Source organism: Lethenteron reissneri, chromosome 42 (genome assembly GCF_015708825.2).
Source record: "Lethenteron reissneri isolate LAM-NWPU_2019-01 chromosome 42, ASM1570882v1, whole genome shotgun sequence".
In the NCBI taxonomy this organism is placed as follows: domain Eukaryota; kingdom Metazoa; phylum Chordata; class Hyperoartia; order Petromyzontiformes; family Petromyzontidae; genus Lethenteron; species Lethenteron reissneri.
In genome coordinates, this window is record NC_083820.1 from 87,857 (window position 1) to 108,720 (window position 20,864).

General features: G+C 51.8%; 1 protein-coding gene across 1 annotated transcript; it reads right to left on the bottom strand.

Moving 5' to 3' along the window:
- Positions 1-14,787: 14,787 nt before the first annotated feature.
- On the bottom strand, positions 14,788-20,075 carry LOC133352835 (histone H2A-beta, sperm-like). Its single transcript, XM_061568765.1, has 2 exons — positions 20,016-20,075; positions 14,788-15,105 (listed from the first exon to the last, which is right to left on the bottom strand). Exons 1-2 carry the CDS (start codon positions 20,073-20,075, stop codon positions 14,788-14,790), a joined length of 378 nt encoding a protein of 125 aa, XP_061424749.1.
- Between the last annotated feature and the right edge of the window lie 789 nt (positions 20,076-20,864).

Genomic DNA, 20,864 nt, shown 5'->3' on the forward strand with positions numbered 1-20,864 from the left:
TGGAGCTCTTTGGCATCAACTCAACTCGCCGTGTTTGGAGGAGGAGGAATGCTGCCTATGACCCCAAGAACACCATCCTCAACCATCAAACATAGAGGTGGAAACATTATGCTTTGGGGGTGTTTTTTCTGCTAAGGGGACAGGACAACTTCACCTCCTTCCCTCAGCCAGGGCATTGAAAATGGGTCGTGGATGGGTATTCCAGCATGACAATGACTCAAAACACACGGCCAAGGCAACAAAGGAGTGGCTCAAGAAGAAGCACATTAAGGTCCTGGAGTGGCCTAGCCAGTCTCCAGACCTTAATCCCATAAAAATGTGTGGAGGGAGCTGAAGGTTCGAGTTGCCAAACGTCAGCCTCGAAACCTTAATGACTTGGAGAAGATCTGCAAAGAGGAGTGGGACAAAATACCTCCTGAGATGTGTGCAAACCTGGTGGCCAACTAGAAGAAACGTCTGACCTCTGTGATTGCCAACAAGGGTTTTGCCACCAAGTACTAAGTCATATTTTGCAGAGGGGTCAAATACTTATTTCCCTCATTAAAATGCAAATCAATTTATAACATTTTCGACATGCGTTTTTCTAGATTTTGTTGTTATTCTGTCTCTCACTGTTCAAATAAACCTACCATTAAAATTATAGACTGATCATTTCTTTGTCAGTGGGCAAATGTACAAAATCAACAGGGGATCAAATACTTTTTTCCCTCACTGTACGTGGCAAGAGGTGAGTAGCTCATGATCGCTGTGCACTGCAGAATGGTTGCGCGCCTTGAACAAGGTCGAGGCACGGCGCACAATCATCACCACTCACATTCAACTCAAGTTAATATAATCTTACGTTTAATGCACCGAATGAGTAGATATTCTAGGAGTGCAGGATGGTTCCGGCATTGAGTTGTTTTTACTGCACTAAGTAACACGATCTTGATTTGAAGCTTTCGTGACTGCAGGAATCCATACTCTTTGGTTCCAAAGAGTATGGTAAGTACCATGAATTAAATGATCATTCATTCCACATGCATGTGTAATATTGTAAATTATGGTGGGAGATCACTTGACGGGTAGCACACTTTATTAACACTTTCCTTAGCCACAATAACACGTGTGGACAACTACAGCTCACGCTACACGTTCCACCCGGCTGCACACACACGGGCTCTCCAGCCCCGTAGCTTCCAGGGGAACTCACAGACCCACCCCAGCTGGGGTATGGATCACGACCACAGGGTCCCGCAGCCCGGCCCTCACAAGGACGTCCGGCCGCGGGTCCCAAGGTCCCGCCTCTGAGCCACACAGGGTCCCGGCCCTTACAAGGACAGCGGGGCTAGGGGTCTCAGGGCCCTATCTCTTCCTCCTCCGTCTTCCGTCTTCACTGGTTACCAACTTCCCGAGCGCCAGCGCGCATCGCCTTTCATAGTCCTCCGCTCCCGAGGGGGCGGAGCCTATGCGGACCACGATGTGAGCACCCACTCTAGTTGACCAATCACCACGCGCTGCCACACGATCCCTTTTGCCAGCGCGTGTCACCACCACATAGCCAATCACCACGCGCTGCCACACGATCCCTCACTGCCAGCGCGCATCACCAATACACAGCCAATCACCACGCGCTGCCACACGATCCCTACTGCCAGCGCGTATCACCACTACACATGCAATAACCGTTTATTTGTATCTCACTCCAGATGCAGAACGCCAGTGTGGTGGCTGACGCCCCCCTCCTCCTCTCCCCCCTCTTCTTCCGCCCCTGCTTGCCGGGCTGCCGCCGATCGAGTGATCAGCCTCCCCGCACCAGCGTCCTCTCTGAGGGACATGGCTAGTGGCTGGCTCCCCACTGCCTGGAGTTAGCAGCCACTTCCACTAACGCGGAAGTGGCTGCGTGCACGCGCGTGCCCGTGCAGGTTGCTCACCACGGCTCGCGCTAAAAATAGCCATATAAATATGCACTCCCCCCTCCTATGGGTCGGCTTTAATCCGCTGCGGCGGCTGGAGCGTAAGTACGCGCACGGGCACAGGCATGTGGGCAAAACGACGGCCGTATTGATGACAATTTACGTACACCCCACCATTGATGCGATCGTCGCTACGTAAACGCACTGCGTATAATGCGCTGTGTAAACACGCACTCGAACAGGTTTTAACTCACCCCTCCCTTGCCCTATTAATCACGCTGCTGCACGGACACGGGAGCCATTAATGAATTACTACCCGAGCTGCCTCACACACACACACACTCGAATTACACAATATGCCGACACTTTCACCACACCCACAGAAATCACACCACACGGATCCTCTGTGCTAAAGTTTATTAATGGCGCCAATACGCATTACCCGGAGGAGGAATATTTCGCGAGGAGAGCCTAGCGTAACTCTGACTATGAACCCAGTTACCCAAACGTTCTTCCACGTACCTCGTAGCTGTACTCACGGCGTCGCACAGACGTTGTGAGAGTCGGAGGGAGAAGGACGAGCGAATCCCTTGCTTATCACTGCCTCATAGCAGCACTCGCGGGCATCACACGGATGCTGCGAGCGGCTCAAGGAGGCAGGACAGCAGGGAGGGGTCTGGATCGCCCGGAGGTTGAATACAACTCAACTCACTGTCCCGGAGCACCTATTTTATTCTATGAACTTCAGCCCAGGGTGACGTCATACCGCGCAGCCAATCGGGCGCTTAACTGTGCCCCCCGTCGTCATCCCCCTCCACCGTCTCTACCGTGGCCTAATCCCCGCACTTCAAAGGTCCAGGGTGGCATTGTACTGCGCAGCCAATTGCGTGCTCACCTGCGCCGTCTACATGGATGGCTACGGGGTTTGCTGCTGCGGCCTCTCACCCATTGTCCTCCTGTGCTCATTAATTCTAACCCACTGGTCTGCCCTTCTGGCCTAATATTCCACCCTCCACCTCTCCCAGTGTCGTGAGTTCTGCGCCCATACAATCTTCAGCCAATTTAGGGGCACCCAATGTAACCTGTCCTGTGAGGGTCGGCCAATCTCCTGCACCGGAAAACCGTGGGACTCTCCCTCGAGGGGCCCTTCGGATTAAAACCCGATGTGCCAGGCAGCCCCCCGTCAGAATACTACGTGGGTGCGCTGTGTGTGGGTGCGTGTTTAGTGTGGGGGCCGGGAGGGGAGTGCGGTGTTTGCGGAGTTGCTCCGTGGTCGTGGCACCACACCAGCAATCGGGTGGATGAGTCTATCTAACCTATATAATTCATTTTTTGTCTGTCCGTCTGTCCGTCTGTCCCTCTGCGTACGCTTGCTTTGAGGGATTTGGCGCTCGGGCCGTGGGGTTTAGGAAGAACATTTTTTGCAGGTGGGCACGCCCCCGGCCCCGTGGTGAACGTAGGCATTTTCGATTTTTCGTCCGTCGCCTTTAAATCGGTCCGATTATCGATTTTGTGCGAATTGTCTTTATTTATTTATTTACTATTGCCGACCGGAGCGGACCACGGCGGTTGCCCCTGGCAACGGGTAGCGACGCCTTCGCTGCGGGGTGGACGCCATTTTTAATTCCCGTTAAAAATATGCACACGCATTAACACGCGACGCTGAGGTAAATACATCAAAGTTTCACGTCCTCTTCACTCTCCCCCCACTCCAGTGTGCGCAATTACTATTATAGGGTCTGCAGATAATAAAATTATAGCGATTAGACAGTATTATTCCAGCGCGGGGGGGGGGGGGGAGGCGACCCCAATACCCAGCCTCGGCCGGCTGGGCAATCTAGGCGAGGCCGGAGGCTCTGCACGGTACTAGGCCTCGACACCCCACACGTGTCAGGCGAGCACTTTGTGCTATAAACTCGATATACCCAGCGTTGCCCGGGTGAAAAATACATTTAAAAACTTCTGAACAATATAAAACATAACATACCAATGAAAATACAACTGTGTAATTACTTTTAAACCCGACGTGCCAAGAATCGATTCTCTGAATCGTGCAAAGGAATCGATGGTTGTAGATTCATTTAGAATCGCCCTGTTCCCGTTTAAAATGAGTTGATTATAGAGTCGATATAAACTGCTACGAATGGGAAATATCCGGTGTTGACTGGGGCAAAAATATAATTAAAAACTTTCAAACATAACATACCAATACAAATAAAACTCTGTAATTAAAAATGTAGCCCAAGCGTGAAAAGAAGCGATTCTTTGCAATCGTTGCGAAGGAATCAAGGGTTGTAGATTACTTTAGAATCGCCCTATTCCCTTTTAAAAAACTGCGTGTCGCAGACACACACATTCACACATTTTGCTTTTACATTTAACATACAAAACGTCAGCATGTACTGCTGTCATCATTGGCAAAAAAATATATACACCCTCACCACTCTCCCTCACCACTCTCCCTCACTCACCCTCACCACTCACCACTTACTATCACTCACCACTCACACCAGAACCGGCCCTAGATCTTTGGGGGCCCTAATCAAAATTTGGTTGGAGGCCCCTTTGATGTATGATTTTTTTCACCCACTAGCTCGCAGTGACTCTAGGGGGCCCTCTGCTGGCCACGGGGCCCTTTGCAATTGCAAGGGTCGCTTAGTGGCTGGGCCGGCTCTGACTCACACTCACCACTCACCATCACTCACCCTCACCACTCACCCTCACCACTCACCCTCACTACTCACCCTCACCACCACTACTCACCCTCACCACTCTCCCTCACCACTCACCCTTCTCCCTCAACACTCACGCTCACCCTCACCAATCATCCTCACCCTCACCACCACCACTCATCCTCACCACTCACCCTCGCCACCACCACTCACCCTCAACACTCACCCTCACCACCACCACTCACCACCACTCACCCTCACCTCTCACTCACCCTCACCACTCACCTCTCACCACTCACTTCTCACTCTCACCCCTCACCACTCACCCTCACCACTCACCCTCACCACTCACCTCTCACCACTCACCACTCACCCTCACCACTCACTCTCACCACTCACTTTCACCACTCACCCTCACCACTCACCTTCACCACTCACGCTCACCCCTCTCCCTCACCACTCACGCTCACCACTCACCCTCACCACTCTTCCTCACTCCTCACCACTCACGCTCACCACTCACCTCTCACCACTCACTTCTCACCCTCACCACTCACCCTCACCACTCACCTCTCACCACTCACCTCTCACCACTCACTTCTCACCCTCACCACTCACCCTCACCACTCACCCTCACCACTCACTCTCACCACTCACTTTCACCACTCACCCTCACCACTCACCCTCATCACTCGCTACTCACCCTCACCACCACTACTCACCCTCACCACTCTCCCTCACCACTCACTCTCACCATTCACCCCTTTCTCTTACCACTCACGCTCACCACTCACCATCACCAACCATCCTCACCCTTACCACCACCACTCTCCCTCACCACTCTCTCTCACCACTCACCCTCACCTTAACCACTCACCCTCTCCACTCACCCTCAGCACTCACCACTCACCCTCACCTTCACCACTCACCACTCTCACAACTCACCACTCACCCTGACCACTCACCCTGACCACTCACCCTCACCACTCACCATACACCCTCACCACTCACCGCTCTCCCTCACCACTCACCTTCACCGCTCACCACTCACCCTCACCACTCACCATCACTGGTGGTGGTACCTGCTATCATGACAGTAGTACAAGCTGACGTTTTGTATGTGTAATGTCAAAATCTAAATTAGTGAATGTGTGTGACTGTAAGAAATGTTAAGCATACTTGGCGACACGTAAGCAAGTTTTTTTTAAAACGGGAATAGGGTGAGTGGTGGTGGTGAGGGTGAGTGGTTAGGGTGAGTGGTGAAGGTGAGTGGTGATTGGTGATTGGTGAGGGTGTGATTGGTGAGGATGAGTGGTGAGTGGTCAGGGTGAGGGTGAGTGGTGAGCGATGAGGTGAGTGAGGGTGAGTGGTGAGTGGGCAGGGTGAGTAGTGAGGGTGAGTGGTGAGCGTCAGTGGTGAGCATGACTGGTGAGTGGTGAGGGTGAGTGGTGAGGGAGAGTGGTGAGGGAGAGTGGTGAGGGTGAATGGTGAGGGTGAGTGGTGAGGGTGAGTAGTGAGTGGTGAGGGTGAGTGGTAAGTGGTGAGGGTCAGTGGTGATTGTTGAGGGTGTGATTGGTGAGGATGAGTGGTGAGTAGTGAGGGTGAGTGGCAGTTGTGAGTGGTGATTAGTGAGGGGTGAGGGTGAGCGTGAGTGGTGAGTGGTGAGGGTGAGCAGTGAGGGTGAGTGGTGATTGGTGAGGGTGTGATTGGTGAGGATGAGTGGTGAGTGGTGAGGGTGAGTGTGAGTGGTGAGCGGTGAGGGTGAGTGGTTGTTGTGAGGGTGAGTGGTGAGGGTGAGTGGTGAGGGTGAGTGGCAGTTGTGAGTGGTGATAGGTGAGGGGTGAGTGGTGAGTGGTGAGCGTGAGTGGTGGGAATGAGTGGTGAGCGTGAGTGGTGAGGGTGAGTGGTGAGGGTGAGTGCTGAGTGGTGAGGGTGAGAGAGTGGTTAGTTTTAAGGGTGAGTGTTGAGGGTGAGTGGTAAGGGTTAGTGGAGAGTGGTGAGTGGTGATTGTTCAGTGGTGATTGGTCAGGATGAATGGTGAGTAGTGAGGGTGAGGTTGAGTGGTGAAGTTGAGTGGTAAAGGTGAGTGGTGAGGGTGAGTGGTGGTTGTGGCGGTGAGTGGTGAGTGGTGAGGGTGAGTCGTGAGGGTGAGTGGTGAGGCTGAATGGTGAGGGTGAATGGTGAGAGTGAGTGGTGAGTGGTGAGTGGTGAGGGTGAGTGGTGACGAAGAATGGTGAGGTTGAGTGGTGAGTAGTAAGGGTGAGTGGTGATGGTGAGGGTTAGTGGTGAGTGGTTAATGGTCAGTGGTGAGGGGTCAGGGTTAGTGGTGAGGGTGAGTGGTGACGGTGAGTGTTGAGGGAGAGGGGTGAGGGTGAGTGTTGAGGGTGAATGGTGAGGGTGAGTGGTGAGGTTGAGTGGTGAGGTTAAGTGGTGAGGGTGTGTGGTGAGGGTGAGTGGGGAGGGTGAGTGCTGAGGGTGTGGTGAGAGTGAGTGGTGAGGGTGAGTGGTTAGGATTTGTGATGATGGTGAGTGGTGAGGGTGAGTGTTGATGTTGAGGGTGAGTGGTGAGGGTGTGTGGTGAATAGTAAGGGTGAGTGGTGAGAGTGAGTGGTGAGTGGTCAGTGGTGAGGTTGAGTGGTGAGTAGGAAGGGTGAGTAGTGAGGGTGAGTGGTGGGTGGTGAGGGTGAGTGGTGAGGTTGAGTGGTGAGGTTAAGTGGTGAGGGTGTGTGTTGAGGGTGAGTGGGGAGGGTGAGTGCTGAGGGTGTGGTGAGAGTGAGTGGTGAGGGTGAGTGGTGAGGGTGAGTGGTTAGGATTTGTGATGATGGTGAGTGGTGAGGGTGAGTGTTGATGTTGAGGGTGAGTGGTGAGGGTGTGTGGTGAATAGTAAGGGTGAGTGGTGAGAGTGAGTGGTGAGGGTAAGGGTGAGTGGTGAGGGTGAGTGGTGAGGTTGAGTGGTGAGTAGGAAGGGTGAGTGGTGAGTGGGGAGGGTGAGTGGTGAGGTTGAGTGGTGAGTAGGAAGGGTGAGTGGTGAGTGGGGAGGGTGAGGGGTGAGGGTGAGTGGTGAGTAGGAAGGGTGAGTGGTGAGTGGGGAGGGTGAGTGGTGAGGGTGGGGGGTGGGTGGTGAGGGTGAGTGGCTGAGTAGGAAGGGTGAGTGGTGAGTGGGGAGGGTGAGTGGTGAGGGTGAGTGGTCAGGGGTGAGGGTTAGTGGTGAGGTTGAGTGGTGAGGGTGAGTGGTGAGGGTGAGCGGTGAGTGGTGAGCGTGAGTGGTGAGCGTGAGTGGTGAGGGTGAGTGGTGAGCGTGAGTGGTGATGGTGAGTAGTGAGGGTGAGTGGTGATGGTGAGTGGTGATGGTGAGGGGTGAGTGGTGAGGGTGAGTGGTGACGAAGAGTGGTGACGTTGAGTGGTGAGTAGTAAGGGTGAGTGGTGAGAGTGAGTGGTGAGGGTAAGGGTGAGTGGTCAGTGGTGAGGTTGAGTGGTGAGTAGGAAGGGTGAGTGGTGAGTGGGGAGGGTGAGTGGTGAGGGTGAGTGGTGGGTGGTGAGGGTGAGTGGTGAGGTTGAGTGGTGAGTAGGAAGGGTGAGTTGGGAGGGTGAGTGGTCAGTGGTGAGGGGTCAGGGTTAGTGGTGAGTGTGAGTGGTGAGGGTGACTGGTCAGGTTGAGTGGTGAGCGTGAGTGGTGATGGTGAGTGGTGATGGTGAGGGGTGAGTGGTGAGGGTGAGTGGTGACGAAGAGTGGTGACGTTGAGTGGTGACTAGTAAGGGTGAGTGGTGAGGGTTAGTGGTGAGGGTGAGTGGTTAGGGTTTATGGTGATGGTGAGTGGTGAGGGTGAGTGGTGAGGGTGAGTGGTGAATGGTGAGTGGTGAGGGTAAGTGGTGAGGGTAAGTGGTGATGGTGAGTAGTGAGGGTGAGTGGTTCAGGGTGAGTGGTGGGGATGAGTGGTGAGGGTGAGTGGTGAGGGTGAGTGGTGAGGGTCAGTGGTGAAGGTGAGTGGTGAAGGTGAGTAGTAAGTAGTGAGGATGAGTGGTGAGTGGTGAGGGTGATGAGTGAGTAGTGAGGGTGAGTGGTGAGGGTGATTAGTGAGTAGTGAGGGTGAGTGGTGAGGGTGAGTGGAGAGGGATGAGAGTGAGTGGTGAGTGGTGAGGGTGAGTGGTGGTGGTGAGGGTGAGTGGTAAGCGTGAGTGGTGAGGGAGAGGGTGAGTGGTGAGGGTGAGTGGTGAGTGGTGAGGCTGAATGGTCAGGGTGAATGGTGAGAGTGAGTGGTGAGGCTGAATGGTCAGGGTGAATGGTGAGAGTGAGTGGTGAGGGTTAGTGGTGAGAGTGAGTGGTGACGGTGAGTGTTGAGGGAGAGGGGTGAGGGTGAGTGTTGAGGGTGAATGGTGAGGGTGAGTGGTGAGGTTGAGTGGTGAGGTTAAGTGGTGAGGGTTAGTGGTGAGAGTGAGTGGTGACGGTGAGTGTTGAGGGTGAATGGTGAGGGTGAGTGGTGAGGTTGAGTGGTGAGGTTAAGTGGTGAGGGTGTGTGGTGAGGGTGAGTGGGGAGAGTGAGTGCTGAGGGTGTGGTGAGAGTGAGTGGTGAGGGTGAGTGGTTAGGATTTGTGATGATGGTGAGTGGTGAGGGTGAGTGTTGAGGGTGAGTGGTGAGGGTGTGTGGTGAATAGTAAGGGTGAGTGGTGAGAGTGAGTGGTGAGGGTAAGGGTGAGTGGTGAGTGGTCAGTGGTCAGGTTGAGTGGTGAGTAGGAAGGGTGAGTGGTGAGGGTGAGTGGTGAGTAGGAAGGGTGAGTGGTGAGTGGGGAGGGTGAGTGGTGAGGTTGAGTGGTGAGGTTAAGTGGTGAGGGTGTGTGGTGAGAGTGAGTGCTGAGGGTGTGGTGAGAGTGAGTGGTGAGGGTGAGTGGTGAGGGTGAGTGGTTAGGATTTGTGATGATGGTGAGTGGTGAGGGTGAGTGTTGATGTTGAGGGTGAGTGGTGAGGGTGTGTGGTGAATAGTAAGGGTGAGTGGTGAGAGTGAGTGGTGAGGGTAAGGGTGAGTGGTCAGTGGTGAGGTTGAGTGGTGAGTAGGAAGGGTGAGTGGGGAGGGTGAGTGGTGAGGTTGAGTGGTGAGTAGGAAGGGTGAGTGGTGAGTGGGGAGGGTGAGTGGTGAGGTTGAGTGGTGAGGTTAAGTGGTGAGGGTGTGTGGTGAGGGTGAGTGGGGAGGGTGAGTGCTGAGGGTGTGGTGAGAGTGAGTGGTGAGGGTGAGTGGTTAGGATTTGTGATGATGGTGAGTGGTGAGGGTGAGTGTTGATGTTGAGGGTGAGTGGTGAGGGTGTGTGGTGAATAGTAAGGGTGAGTGGTGAGAGTGAGTGGTGAGTGGTCAGTGGTGAGGTTGAGTGGTGAGTAGGAAGGGTGAGTAGTGAGGGTGAGTGGTGGGTGGTGAGGGTGAGTGGTGAGGTTGAGTGGTGAGGTTAAGTGGTGAGGGTGTGTGTTGAGGGTGAGTGGGGAGGGTGAGTGCTGAGGGTGTGGTGAGAGTGAGTGGTGAGGGTGAGTGGTGAGGGTGAGTGGTTAGGATTTGTGATGATGGTGAGTGGTGAGGGTGAGTGTTGATGTTGAGGGTGAGTGGTGAGGGTGTGTGGTGAATAGTAAGGGTGAGTGGTGAGAGTGAGTGGTGAGGGTAAGGGTGAGTGGTGAGGGTGAGTGGTGAGGTTGAGTGGTGAGTAGGAAGGGTGAGTGGTGAGTGGGGAGGGTGAGTGGTGAGGTTGAGTGGTGAGTAGGAAGGGTGAGTGGTGAGTGGGGAGGGTGAGTGGTGAGGTTGAGTGGTGAGTAGGAAGGGTGAGTGGTGAGTGGGGAGGGTGAGTGGTGAGGGTGAGTGGTGGGTGGTGAGGGTGAGTGGCGAGTAGGAAGGGTGAGTGGTGAGTGGGGAGGGTGAGTGGTGAGGGTGAGTGGTCAGGGGTGAGGGTTAGTGGTGAGGTTGAGTGGTGAGGGTGAGTGGTGAGGGTGAGCGGTGAGTGGTGAGCGTGAGTGGTGAGCGTGAGTGGTGAGGGTGAGTGGTGAGCGTGAGTGGTGATGGTGAGTAGTGAGGGTGAGTGGTGATGGTGAGTGGTGATGGTGAGGGGTGAGTGGTGAGGGTGAGTGGTGACGAAGAGTGGTGACGTTGAGTGGTGAGTAGTAAGGGTGAGTGGTGAGAGTGAGTGGTGAGGGTAAGGGTGAGTGGTCAGTGGTGAGGTTGAGTGGTGAGTAGGAAGGGTGAGTGGTGAGTGGGGAGGGTGAGTGGTGAGGGTGAGTGGTGGGTGGTGAGGGTGAGTGGTGAGGTTGAGTGGTGAGTAGGAAGGGTGAGTTGGGAGGGTGAGTGGTCAGTGGTGAGGGGTCAGGGTTAGTGGTGAGTGTGAGTGGTGAGGGTGACTGGTCAGGTTGAGTGGTGAGCGTGAGTGGTGATGGTGAGTGGTGATGGTGAGGGGTGAGTGGTGAGGGTGAGTGGTGACGAAGAGTGGTGACGTTGAGTGGTGACTAGTAAGGGTGAGTGGTGAGGGTTAGTGGTGAGGGTGAGTGGTTAGGGTTTATGGTGATGGTGAGTGGTGAGGGTGAGTGGTGAGGGTGAGTGGTGAATGGTGAGTGGTGAGGGTAAGTGGTGAGGGTAAGTGGTGATGGTGAGTAGTGAGGGTGAGTGGTTCAGGGTGAGTGGTGGGGATGAGTGGTGAGGGTGAGTGGTGAGGGTGAGTGGTGAGGGTCAGTGGTGAAGGTGAGTGGTGAAGGTGAGTAGTAAGTAGTGAGGATGAGTGGTGAGTGGTGAGGGTGATGAGTGAGTAGTGAGGGTGAGTGGTGAGGGTGATTAGTGAGTAGTGAGGGTGAGTGGTGAGGGTGAGTGGAGAGGGATGAGAGTGAGTGGTGAGCGTGAGTGGTGAGGGTGAGTGGTGGTGGTGAGGGTGAGTGGTAAGCGTGAGTGGTGAGGGAGAGGGTGAGTGGTGAGGGTGAGTGGTGAGTGGTGAGGCTGAATGGTCAGGGTGAATGGTGAGAGTGAGTGGTGAGGCTGAATGGTCAGGGTGAATGGTGAGAGTGAGTGGTGAGGGTTAGTGGTGAGAGTGAGTGGTGACGGTGAGTGTTGAGGGAGAGGGGTGAGGGTGAGTGTTGAGGGTGAATGGTGAGGGTGAGTGGTGAGGTTGAGTGGTGAGGTTAAGTGGTGAGGGTTAGTGGTGAGAGTGAGTGGTGACGGTGAGTGTTGAGGGTGAATGGTGAGGGTGAGTGGTGAGGTTGAGTGGTGAGGTTAAGTGGTGAGGGTGTGTGGTGAGGGTGAGTGGGGAGAGTGAGTGCTGAGGGTGTGGTGAGAGTGAGTGGTGAGGGTGAGTGGTTAGGATTTGTGATGATGGTGAGTGGTGAGGGTGAGTGTTGAGGGTGAGTGGTGAGGGTGTGTGGTGAATAGTAAGGGTGAGTGGTGAGAGTGAGTGGTGAGGGTAAGGGTGAGTGGTGAGTGGTCAGTGGTCAGGTTGAGTGGTGAGTAGGAAGGGTGAGTGGTGAGGGTGAGTGGTGAGTAGGAAGGGTGAGTGGTGAGTGGGGAGGGTGAGTGGTGAGGTTGAGTGGTGAGGTTAAGTGGTGAGGGTGTGTGGTGAGAGTGAGTGCTGAGGGTGTGGTGAGAGTGAGTGGTGAGGGTGAGTGGTGAGGGTGAGTGGTTAGGATTTGTGATGATGGTGAGTGGTGAGGGTGAGTGTTGATGTTGAGGGTGAGTGGTGAGGGTGTGTGGTGAATAGTAAGGGTGAGTGGTGAGAGTGAGTGGTGAGGGTAAGGGTGAGTGGTCAGTGGTGAGGTTGAGTGGTGAGTAGGAAGGGTGAGTGGGGAGGGTGAGTGGTGAGGTTGAGTGGTGAGTAGGAAGGGTGAGTGGTGAGTGGGGAGGGTGAGTGGTGAGGTTGAGTGGTGAAGGTTAAGTGGTGAGGGTGTGTGGTGAGGGTGAGTGCTGAGGGTGTGGTGAGAGTGAGTGGTGAGGGTGAGTGGTGAGGGTGAGTGGTTAGGATTTGTGATGATGGTGAGTGGTGAGGGTGAGTGTTGATGTTGAGGGTGAGTGGTGAGGGTGTGTGGTGAATAGTAAGGGTGAGTGGTGAGAGTGAGTGGTGAGGGTAAGGGTGAGTGGTCAGTGGTGAGGTTGAGTGGTGAGTAGGAAGGGTGAGTGGTGAGTGGTGAGTGGGGAGGGTGAGTGGTGAGGTATTGTCAAAGCCCACCGGGCTTTGACAATACCTTAGTATCTGTGTATATATGTAAGGTTATTAAGAAATATATTTTGCACCCGGGCAACGCTGGGTACTTCTGCTAGTTTATATATAAGATGATACATGTATATTGAGACATTCAAAAACGTGCAACACAACTCATTCCCTCACACGACGTTTTTGTCACGTTTTGAATTGTTTTGGAATTTCACAAGGCAGAGAAATCGTTAATTTAAACCGAATCATTGGCTGGGTTTCGAGTACACTCAGCATATACCAAAGGTCGTGTTTATTTGCAAAGGACTGATTATGTTTGGTGACATTTCAACCCTCTGCAAACACACGTAACACTCATACATCAAACGCTTCAAACATAATCGTTAAATGACAATTGTTATTCATTTTTAAAGTTCTCAAGGCAATGAGTGAAGAGCGCATCAATCGATGGGTGGAAAATTAAGTAAAACTGTCTGGAATTAATTGATATTTTGAATAAAGACCATATTTTGCGCGTGCAACATGATGATGATGCAATGAAGAGGCGCAACAAAAAATGGAAATGGTGAGATTCTTCAAGAATGTCTGGATTTTGAAATTGTGGATTTACTTTAGAATCGACAGACAGAACGTGGACGTCGCTGAGATCACCCAGCGCTCAAGTCTAGTGAATGAGCCGCCTCCCGACTGGCTGTGTTAATCAGCCCTGCCTTCGGGCTCGATTATTCCCATAACATTCATGGCTAAACACATCTAGTTGGTAAATAATCGTAAGGACCATTTCTTTAATGTGCGTAACGTAAACAATCTCCACAAATACTCACACCTGAACTGCATCACCACGCGCCTTGAACAGGGTCGAGGAGCAGCGAACAATCATCAGCAACCACATTGAGCTCCTGCGACTCTGTCGCAGTCGATTGGTAAACAAAAAAAACTTACCTTTAATGCACCGTACGACTTGAAATTCTAGGAGTGCAGGATAGTTTTCCGCAGCATGAATTGAATTCTATTCGAATGCACATGCATGCAATGCCAATTAATTAATATTTCACTCCAAATGGAAATCCTTTCAAGGAGTACGCAAGCAATCTGTTGATGGAATTTATTTGTGTGAAGGCGAGAAATGTACCAAGATGTTCATAACGATGCAAAAAAAATCCTCATGCCACGTGTGAATTATTCATTATAACTCAGTACTGTAGTAAATTATTCATTGTATTCCCTTTTACGAAAGGGAATACACCAAAGGATTAAAATAGCAATTCTAACTGTAATTGTTTTGGAATTTCTCAATGCAGACAAATTATGAATATTCATAAATTAAAAGGGACTGCCATACAATGGCAGTTCCGTTCTTTTGTATCATGTGTATCAGGCCTCCCCATCCCCCCCTCTCTGTCCAATGCGTTGGCGTGTGCAGCAGTTTGTCTCTTGCGCACAATCGCTTCCACGCCGTCGCCCACCCTTTTGCCCCGCCCCCTCCCTCCCGATACGTTCCATTCATTGGCTACCACATTCTGATGAGCTCCCCCCCCTCTCCTCCCCCCTCAACTCGCTTTTAAGGGATTACATCTTGAATCATTGCCTCACTTGATGCAGCTAATCTGGCTGTGACGGTCCCACCTGATAACGGAGACTTGTGTTGCCTCCGAAACGTCGTGATCTTTATTTTATTTTTATTAATTTTTATGTTTTACCTACGTGACTTTACCGAAAAAACCTAAGAATATAGCCTATGTAATCTGACCGCTCAAAAAGAACGTTTTTTTTTCTTAAAAACACAACTTTCTTCCAATACTAATGCCCTCAATTTATTCTAAACCATGTTTTATGATTGATGCAATGTTGGAATGCTGCTCAAACACCGTTCCTAAATTAGAGAAAAGGGGTATCTGGAATGAGCAGAGCATTCGTTTAATTGCGAGCAATTTGGGACGGCCACTAGGCGATTGTGTCCTTATTAATAACACGACCCCTGTGTACGACTGTCCGAGCTCTTTGCAAGCAAGTGGGTGGCTCTAAAAAGAGCTGTTGTTGTGGTGGTAGAGGCAGCGGCGCGTTCACTTCTTGGGCTGAGAGGTCTTGGGCAGCACACCACCCTGGGCGATGGTCACATCGCCCATGAGCTTGTAGAGCTCTTCGTCGTTGCGCACGGCGAGCTGCAGGTGTCGGGGGATGATCCTCGTTTTCTTGTTGTCGTGGGCGGCATTGCCAGCCAGCTCAAGGATCTCGGCAAAGAGGTACTCGAGCACGGTGGTCAGGTAGACGGGTGCTCCAGCGCCAGCACGCTGGGCATAATTGCCCTTGCCGAGCAGCCTGTGAACGCAGCCCATGGGGAACTGCAGGCCGGCGCGGGAATGTTGTGTATATATATAGGCCTTTTTCCAAAATTGATGTTAAGAATAATTCTGCCAATATTTATTTTATAATAATCATTCGCGGTGTCGCTTGGGGCAAAAAGGGGGTGATGCGAATCCCCTCCCCTCAAACAGCAGCTGCCTTTCACACTCATGACCAGGCAAGGAAGTAGCCATAAAAGGTCATTAAAAAAAAGCAAAAAAAAAGAGGAGAAGGGGGGGAGTTGCTAATGAGATTCTGGGGAAATCTCTACACGGCTTCAAAGGCCGCCTCAAAAGCGTACAGACAACAGGCTCCACGAGGACAAAAGGCAACTGTTTTTTAAAATAGTTTTTTAGTTTATTTTGATACAACAATAAAAGTTCGGAACTTAGCAACAAGAATAAGTCGACATCATAGTCTGCCAACACACTCACCCAGATTGAAAACCAGACTGCAGTCCACATTGGTGGCCTTTCATTATTACTTACCTTATTTTACTCTCATTCACCTCACATTGTTTTTTATTGCATCTTGCTATCTACGTGACTTTACCAAAAGAACCAAGGAATATGAATTCCAGCAGTCAAGAAAGCTTAAGTGAAAACTTAGTTACATCTCCAACCTCAGGATATCAAAATCTAACTCAAGTATAAACTACACGGATCCCTGGATACAGACGGGTAACAAATGTTAATAAAACCCTAGGAATATACGTGGTAATAACGATGATAAATCACAAATCTTGGGAAACAAACCAAATAATAATTATGAAGTATTAGACCGGATGTCATCCAGAAGAGATACAAGGCGAAATAGGTCAATCACACATGACCAAGATAAAATGTATTCCATAGAGAAAGCCTCCCCAACCGCCTTTGCCTTCCAGAAGCACGTGGTAAAAATAAAATCACAAAGGCAGAGACTGTGCCCCTCTTTGAGAGAGACAAAAATGTAACACCCAGCCACGGGGGGGGGGGGGGGGGGGAAGAATGCAACCGGGCAAAAGGAACCCCTCCCTCTTTCCAGATTAATTATTACAGAAGTTGAAACAAAACTAGGAAAACACCTAGGAGCAATTTGGAGCATCTGTTTTCCACTGATGAAAAGGTGGCTTGAGGAGGGGGACAGGAACCAGGCTTTAGGGTGAGACTTAACAGATTGCTTAATAAGTCAGAACATACACACACACGTACACCGGACAAACAACTGCCCCCACAGCGAAGAACGAAATCAAAGGAAGTCCGGTCCTTTGTGAGAAGGTGAGCCGAGGGGAGAGAATTTCAGAAATTAACAGAGACAAAACACACAATTGAGTACTGCGAGCAGCAGGCTCCAGGAATCTACCCCCGTGACAGGCACATCTATAGGGAGCTGCATCGACAGAAGTGACCAGTCGCGGAGTTCGTCTTTTGTTTTTCCTTTTTTACTGTTCATTTCACCATTGAGAGCATAACCAGCGCAGCCCTGAAGTAAGGGCGGGTGTCCGTGTGAAGCTGGCAGCTGCATGATCAAGAAGAGAGCAAGAGAGAGAAAGAGAGAGAGAAAGAGTGACGAGCAACGACAAGCAATCAACCTGGAGAAAGGGCGGAAATCGCCAAGCATCGACCAAGCGAGCATCGCAGAGGACCAGCCGCAGCGGACGAGCTACAAGCGCAATCATGCACCGCCAGAGAGCACGGAGCAGGAGAGAGCGCGCAACCAAGTGCAACCAGCTCCACCGAGCAAGGGTGTCTGCCATCAGCGAACGAGCTGTGAGAGAATCGTGCATCGCCAGAGAGCACCGAGCAAGAGTGCCAGCCCCAGCGACCTGCCGACTCAGCTCATCCAGAAGTGGACAAGCAGCTGACGCCGAGAGCGAGAGCGCCGTGTGTATGACACGCACACAAACACACATGGCTCATTGCACAGCAGGGAACAAACGAATTTTTAGTACAAGAAAGCCACAACCTCGATGTCTGCTTAACGCAAACAGTTGAGCAAAGAGACAATCCACCCACACACACATAACGAACATATTGGGACTAATAAGAGTCTCCAAAGTTCTCTCTGTGTTTCAAAAAAGGGTGGACATCCTAAGATGGTGCGTCAACTAATAGCTGATCATGAAAAGCATTGCTGCCCATTGAGTTACGTGGATATGGGGAAAGGGGACAAACCCTATTATTATATTTTGGTACTGGCAAAGGAGGTCCAATGATGTTAGATGCTTACCCCGAGCCATCATTACTTTGATAGTGCATTATCTTTGAGCTGTATGCCTTTCGGCGTCATCTAGTCTAGCACCAATTGAGACTAGGTTCTAAGGAAAGCTGTCTCTGGTGTGGAACAATGAGTTTCAAGGACAATGCATATACTATCAGAGTGTGTGTTTTTGTTTGCATTTTGACTAAGCATTGTTGTTAATGCAGACATGAATCCTCGTAAAAAAGGTTTCAGTTTTGTTGCCATAAAAAAGGGGAAAAACCCTCTTATTATATTTTGCTACTGGCAAAGCAGGTCCAATGATGATGTGGATATGGTCGTTTAAAAGTATTTTAGTCATTCTTTTTGTTAATTGCATAACTGTACCAATGAATTCATTGATGAAACTAAACATTTAGAAACATATGTTAAGAATCTACACATTCACAGGGAGACTATTGTGTTAAAATCTTTCTTTTGATCACGTAATCTTGTCTGCAAATTTATTGAAGCCTTAGCCAATTGATAAGCATTCGCTACACAAGCAGGCACACTGCCGCACACCATTGTTCCAAGATATTTTGTTAATTGCATAATCTTACCAACGAGTTCATTGAGGTCTACTTTTGCTTTCGGGACATGTTTCTTTATTGCTGTTCGTATGAATATTGTCATTTTAATTTGTAAAGACTTTTTCCCATCGCCGTGTATGCGCGCTTTACTCTGAGGAATTAACCGATTGTTCTGCTACTCAGTTTAACAAACGTAATCATTGAGGGTTAAATGTATGGATCAATGAGGAGGACATCTCGAGGAATACTGTGTTGACATTCCAAGCATAAGAGGTCGTATATTAGAGTGTTATGTTTTTGTTTAGAGATTAAAGTTGCTTAACACAGAAGTGTCTGAGTGGTGCCTTCCTAAGTTCATGCGTAATAATCTTAATTATAAGAACTGTATCCTGCGGAGAGATCTGAATTTTGAGACCTCACATAAACACACTAAGACACAACCAGTAAAAGTTAAAGTGAGAATCATTGTGTTATCCTGATTGATAATACAACCCTAGACAACGAAGCCGAGCTTAATCATCATACTTACATTAGCATAATCTCATACACTTGAATAACTTTATACAATTACACCTTCCCAATTAGCATAAATAATCTGCCGAATTGCATAAAAAAGGAAAAGAACTAAATAAAATCACGACAGTAAAATTACAGTAATTTTGCTGTGGCGGTTCCACCTGAAGACGGAGGCTTGTGTTGCTTCCGAAACGTGATTTCATTTCGTTTTCATTTACATTTATTTTATTTTATTCTTTACCTACGTGACTTTACCGAAAAACCAAAAAGTATGGATCCTTGCAGTCACGAAAACTTCAAATCTAGAAATAATTCCATAAATTAGCATACATTTTCAAGACCCGATATATATGTAGTGGTGATACGCGCTGGCAGTAGGGATCGTGTGGCAGCGCGTGGTGATTGGCTGTGTATTGGTGATGCGCGCTGACAGTGAGGGATCGTGTGGCAGCGCGGGGTGATTGGTTATGTGGTGGTGACACGCACAGGGAAAAAGGGATCGTGTGGCAGCGAGTGGTGATTGGTCAACTAGAGTGGGTGCTCACATCGAGGTCTGCATAGGCTCCGTCCCCTCGGGAGCGGAGGACTATAAAAGGCGATGCGCGCGGGCGCTCGGGGAGTTGGTAACCAGTGAAGACGGAAGACGGAGGAGGAAGAGATAGGGCCCTGAGACCCCTAGTCCCGCTGTCCTTGTAAGGGCCGGGACCCTGTGTGGCTCAGAGGCGGGACCTAGGGACCCGCGGCCGGACATCCGTGTGAGGGCCGGGCTGCGGGACCCAGTGGTCGTGATCCATACCCAAGCTGGGGTGGGTCTGTAAGTTCCCCTGGAAGCTACGGGGCTGGAGAGCCCGTGTGTGTGTAGCCGGGTGGAACGTGTAGCGTGAGCTGTAGTGACCACACGTATTATTGTGGCAAGGAAAAGTGTTAATAAAGTGTGCTACCCATCAAGTGGTCTCCCGCCGTAATTTACGATATTACAACTGGCGTCAGAAGTGAAACAGTCTTCCAGCCATGGATACCAGGAAGACTCATTGGACTCACGAGCGTGACCGGGAGGAAAACCACGACGACTCGGGCCAGCAGGAATCGGGGGGAGAAGAGGAGGAGATGCCGGCGCCACTTGACCCCTCATGGGCGCCGAACGAGCAGCTGGGGTCCGATGTTGGACTCCACGACGCGCACTCCCGCCTGGCAGAGCTGCTACTCGCCGCGGCATCCATCCTAGCGGAGATCACCACGTCTGGAGGAGGGAGAACGTCGATGGATATCGAGAGGAGTCACGTTGCTGATTCCCGCCAAAATGTGCTTCACACGAATGACTTTGAAAATCCCGCCATTTCTACCGAGCGGCCGTCCATTGGCGGGAATCGCGAGTAACACGTGGGGGAGGTCCTCCAATCTCTGCCGCTCACGTCATCAGTGTGCGCTACGGGCCGCCATCAGACACCCGTCACAGGGGCCGCCATTTCTCCTATCGACGGTGCAGCGCGGGAAAAACACGAGGCGGAGGACGACATTATTTTCCAGCAGCGTCTTCCCATGTTGACGGCTTTCAAGGCGGAAGGGGGTGACTGGGGCGCATTCCAGCGAAGATTTCTCGCCCATCAAGAGATGTCGGCCTGGTCCAACGCTACGGCGCTGCGGGCACTGCCTGCGATGCTGGACGACAACGCGCTCACGGCCTTCAGGTCCGCCCCGAGATCGGCCCGCTCCACGCTCAAGGCCGCGCTGGGCCTCATGGCCAAAGTGTACGGACCACCTTCGGCCTGCCGCCACAATTTTACGAGCGATGGAAGGCGGACACGGAGACCACGCTCGCCTACCGCACGGCGTTGTTGGCTCTCGCGGACGCCACGTTCCCTCGTATGGACGAGGAGGGGCAGGACGCTATGGTTTTGGAACAACCGCTGAAGTTGACTCAGGACCTGGGGGTCCCCATCAACACAGCCGACGAGGTGGACATATGTTCGTTGCGGGTGGCGACGAGCATCCAGGCGCACGAGGACCTGAAGCGGAAACAAGTGGTCGTCTGCGCTTCTGCCGCGGTCTCAGCTCCGGCCCCGGTGGACGCCGAGCCCCAAGTCATTCGCCCACGGGAGGAGGCGTTCGCTGCAGCACGACCAGGGGATTGGAGGTCAGGGGGTCGTTCGCCTCTGCGATCGACCCGCAAGCTGGAGCAACCGAGACCTCCGACGTCCCTCGTCACGTGCTACAGCTGCGGCCTTCGGGGCCACGTGGCGTCCGGGTGCCGCGCTCCACGTCAGCGCGCCATGGGACCTCGGCTGGACGACGACCAATGCCCCAAGTCGTCCCAACTACCCCCGGCAAGTCGCGGCACTTCACATGCTCGGCCTACATACACGACACACATGGGCCACCGCTTTGCGGCGGAGGATGTGCGATTGGGGGCCGGGGATTCGGTTCGGAAAGGGGGGTTCGTACGGGGCCAAGGGGAAATTAAGTGGTCCGAGTTGGGCCACAGAATAGTGGCTGCGTCGGCCGGCTCGTCTGTCGTTACGGGATTTATA

Bases quoted from the DNA above. Each gene is read 5' to 3' on its own strand.
- LOC133352835 (XM_061568765.1), bottom strand. From the start codon at position 20,075: ATGAGGCCCAGCGCGGCCTTGAGCGTGGAGCGGGCCGATCTCGGGGCG. The intron at 15,106-20,015 runs GTGAGCGCGTTG...TTTTGGAAAAAG, and splicing joins TCGGGGCGGACCTGAAGGCC to GCCTATATATATACACAACA.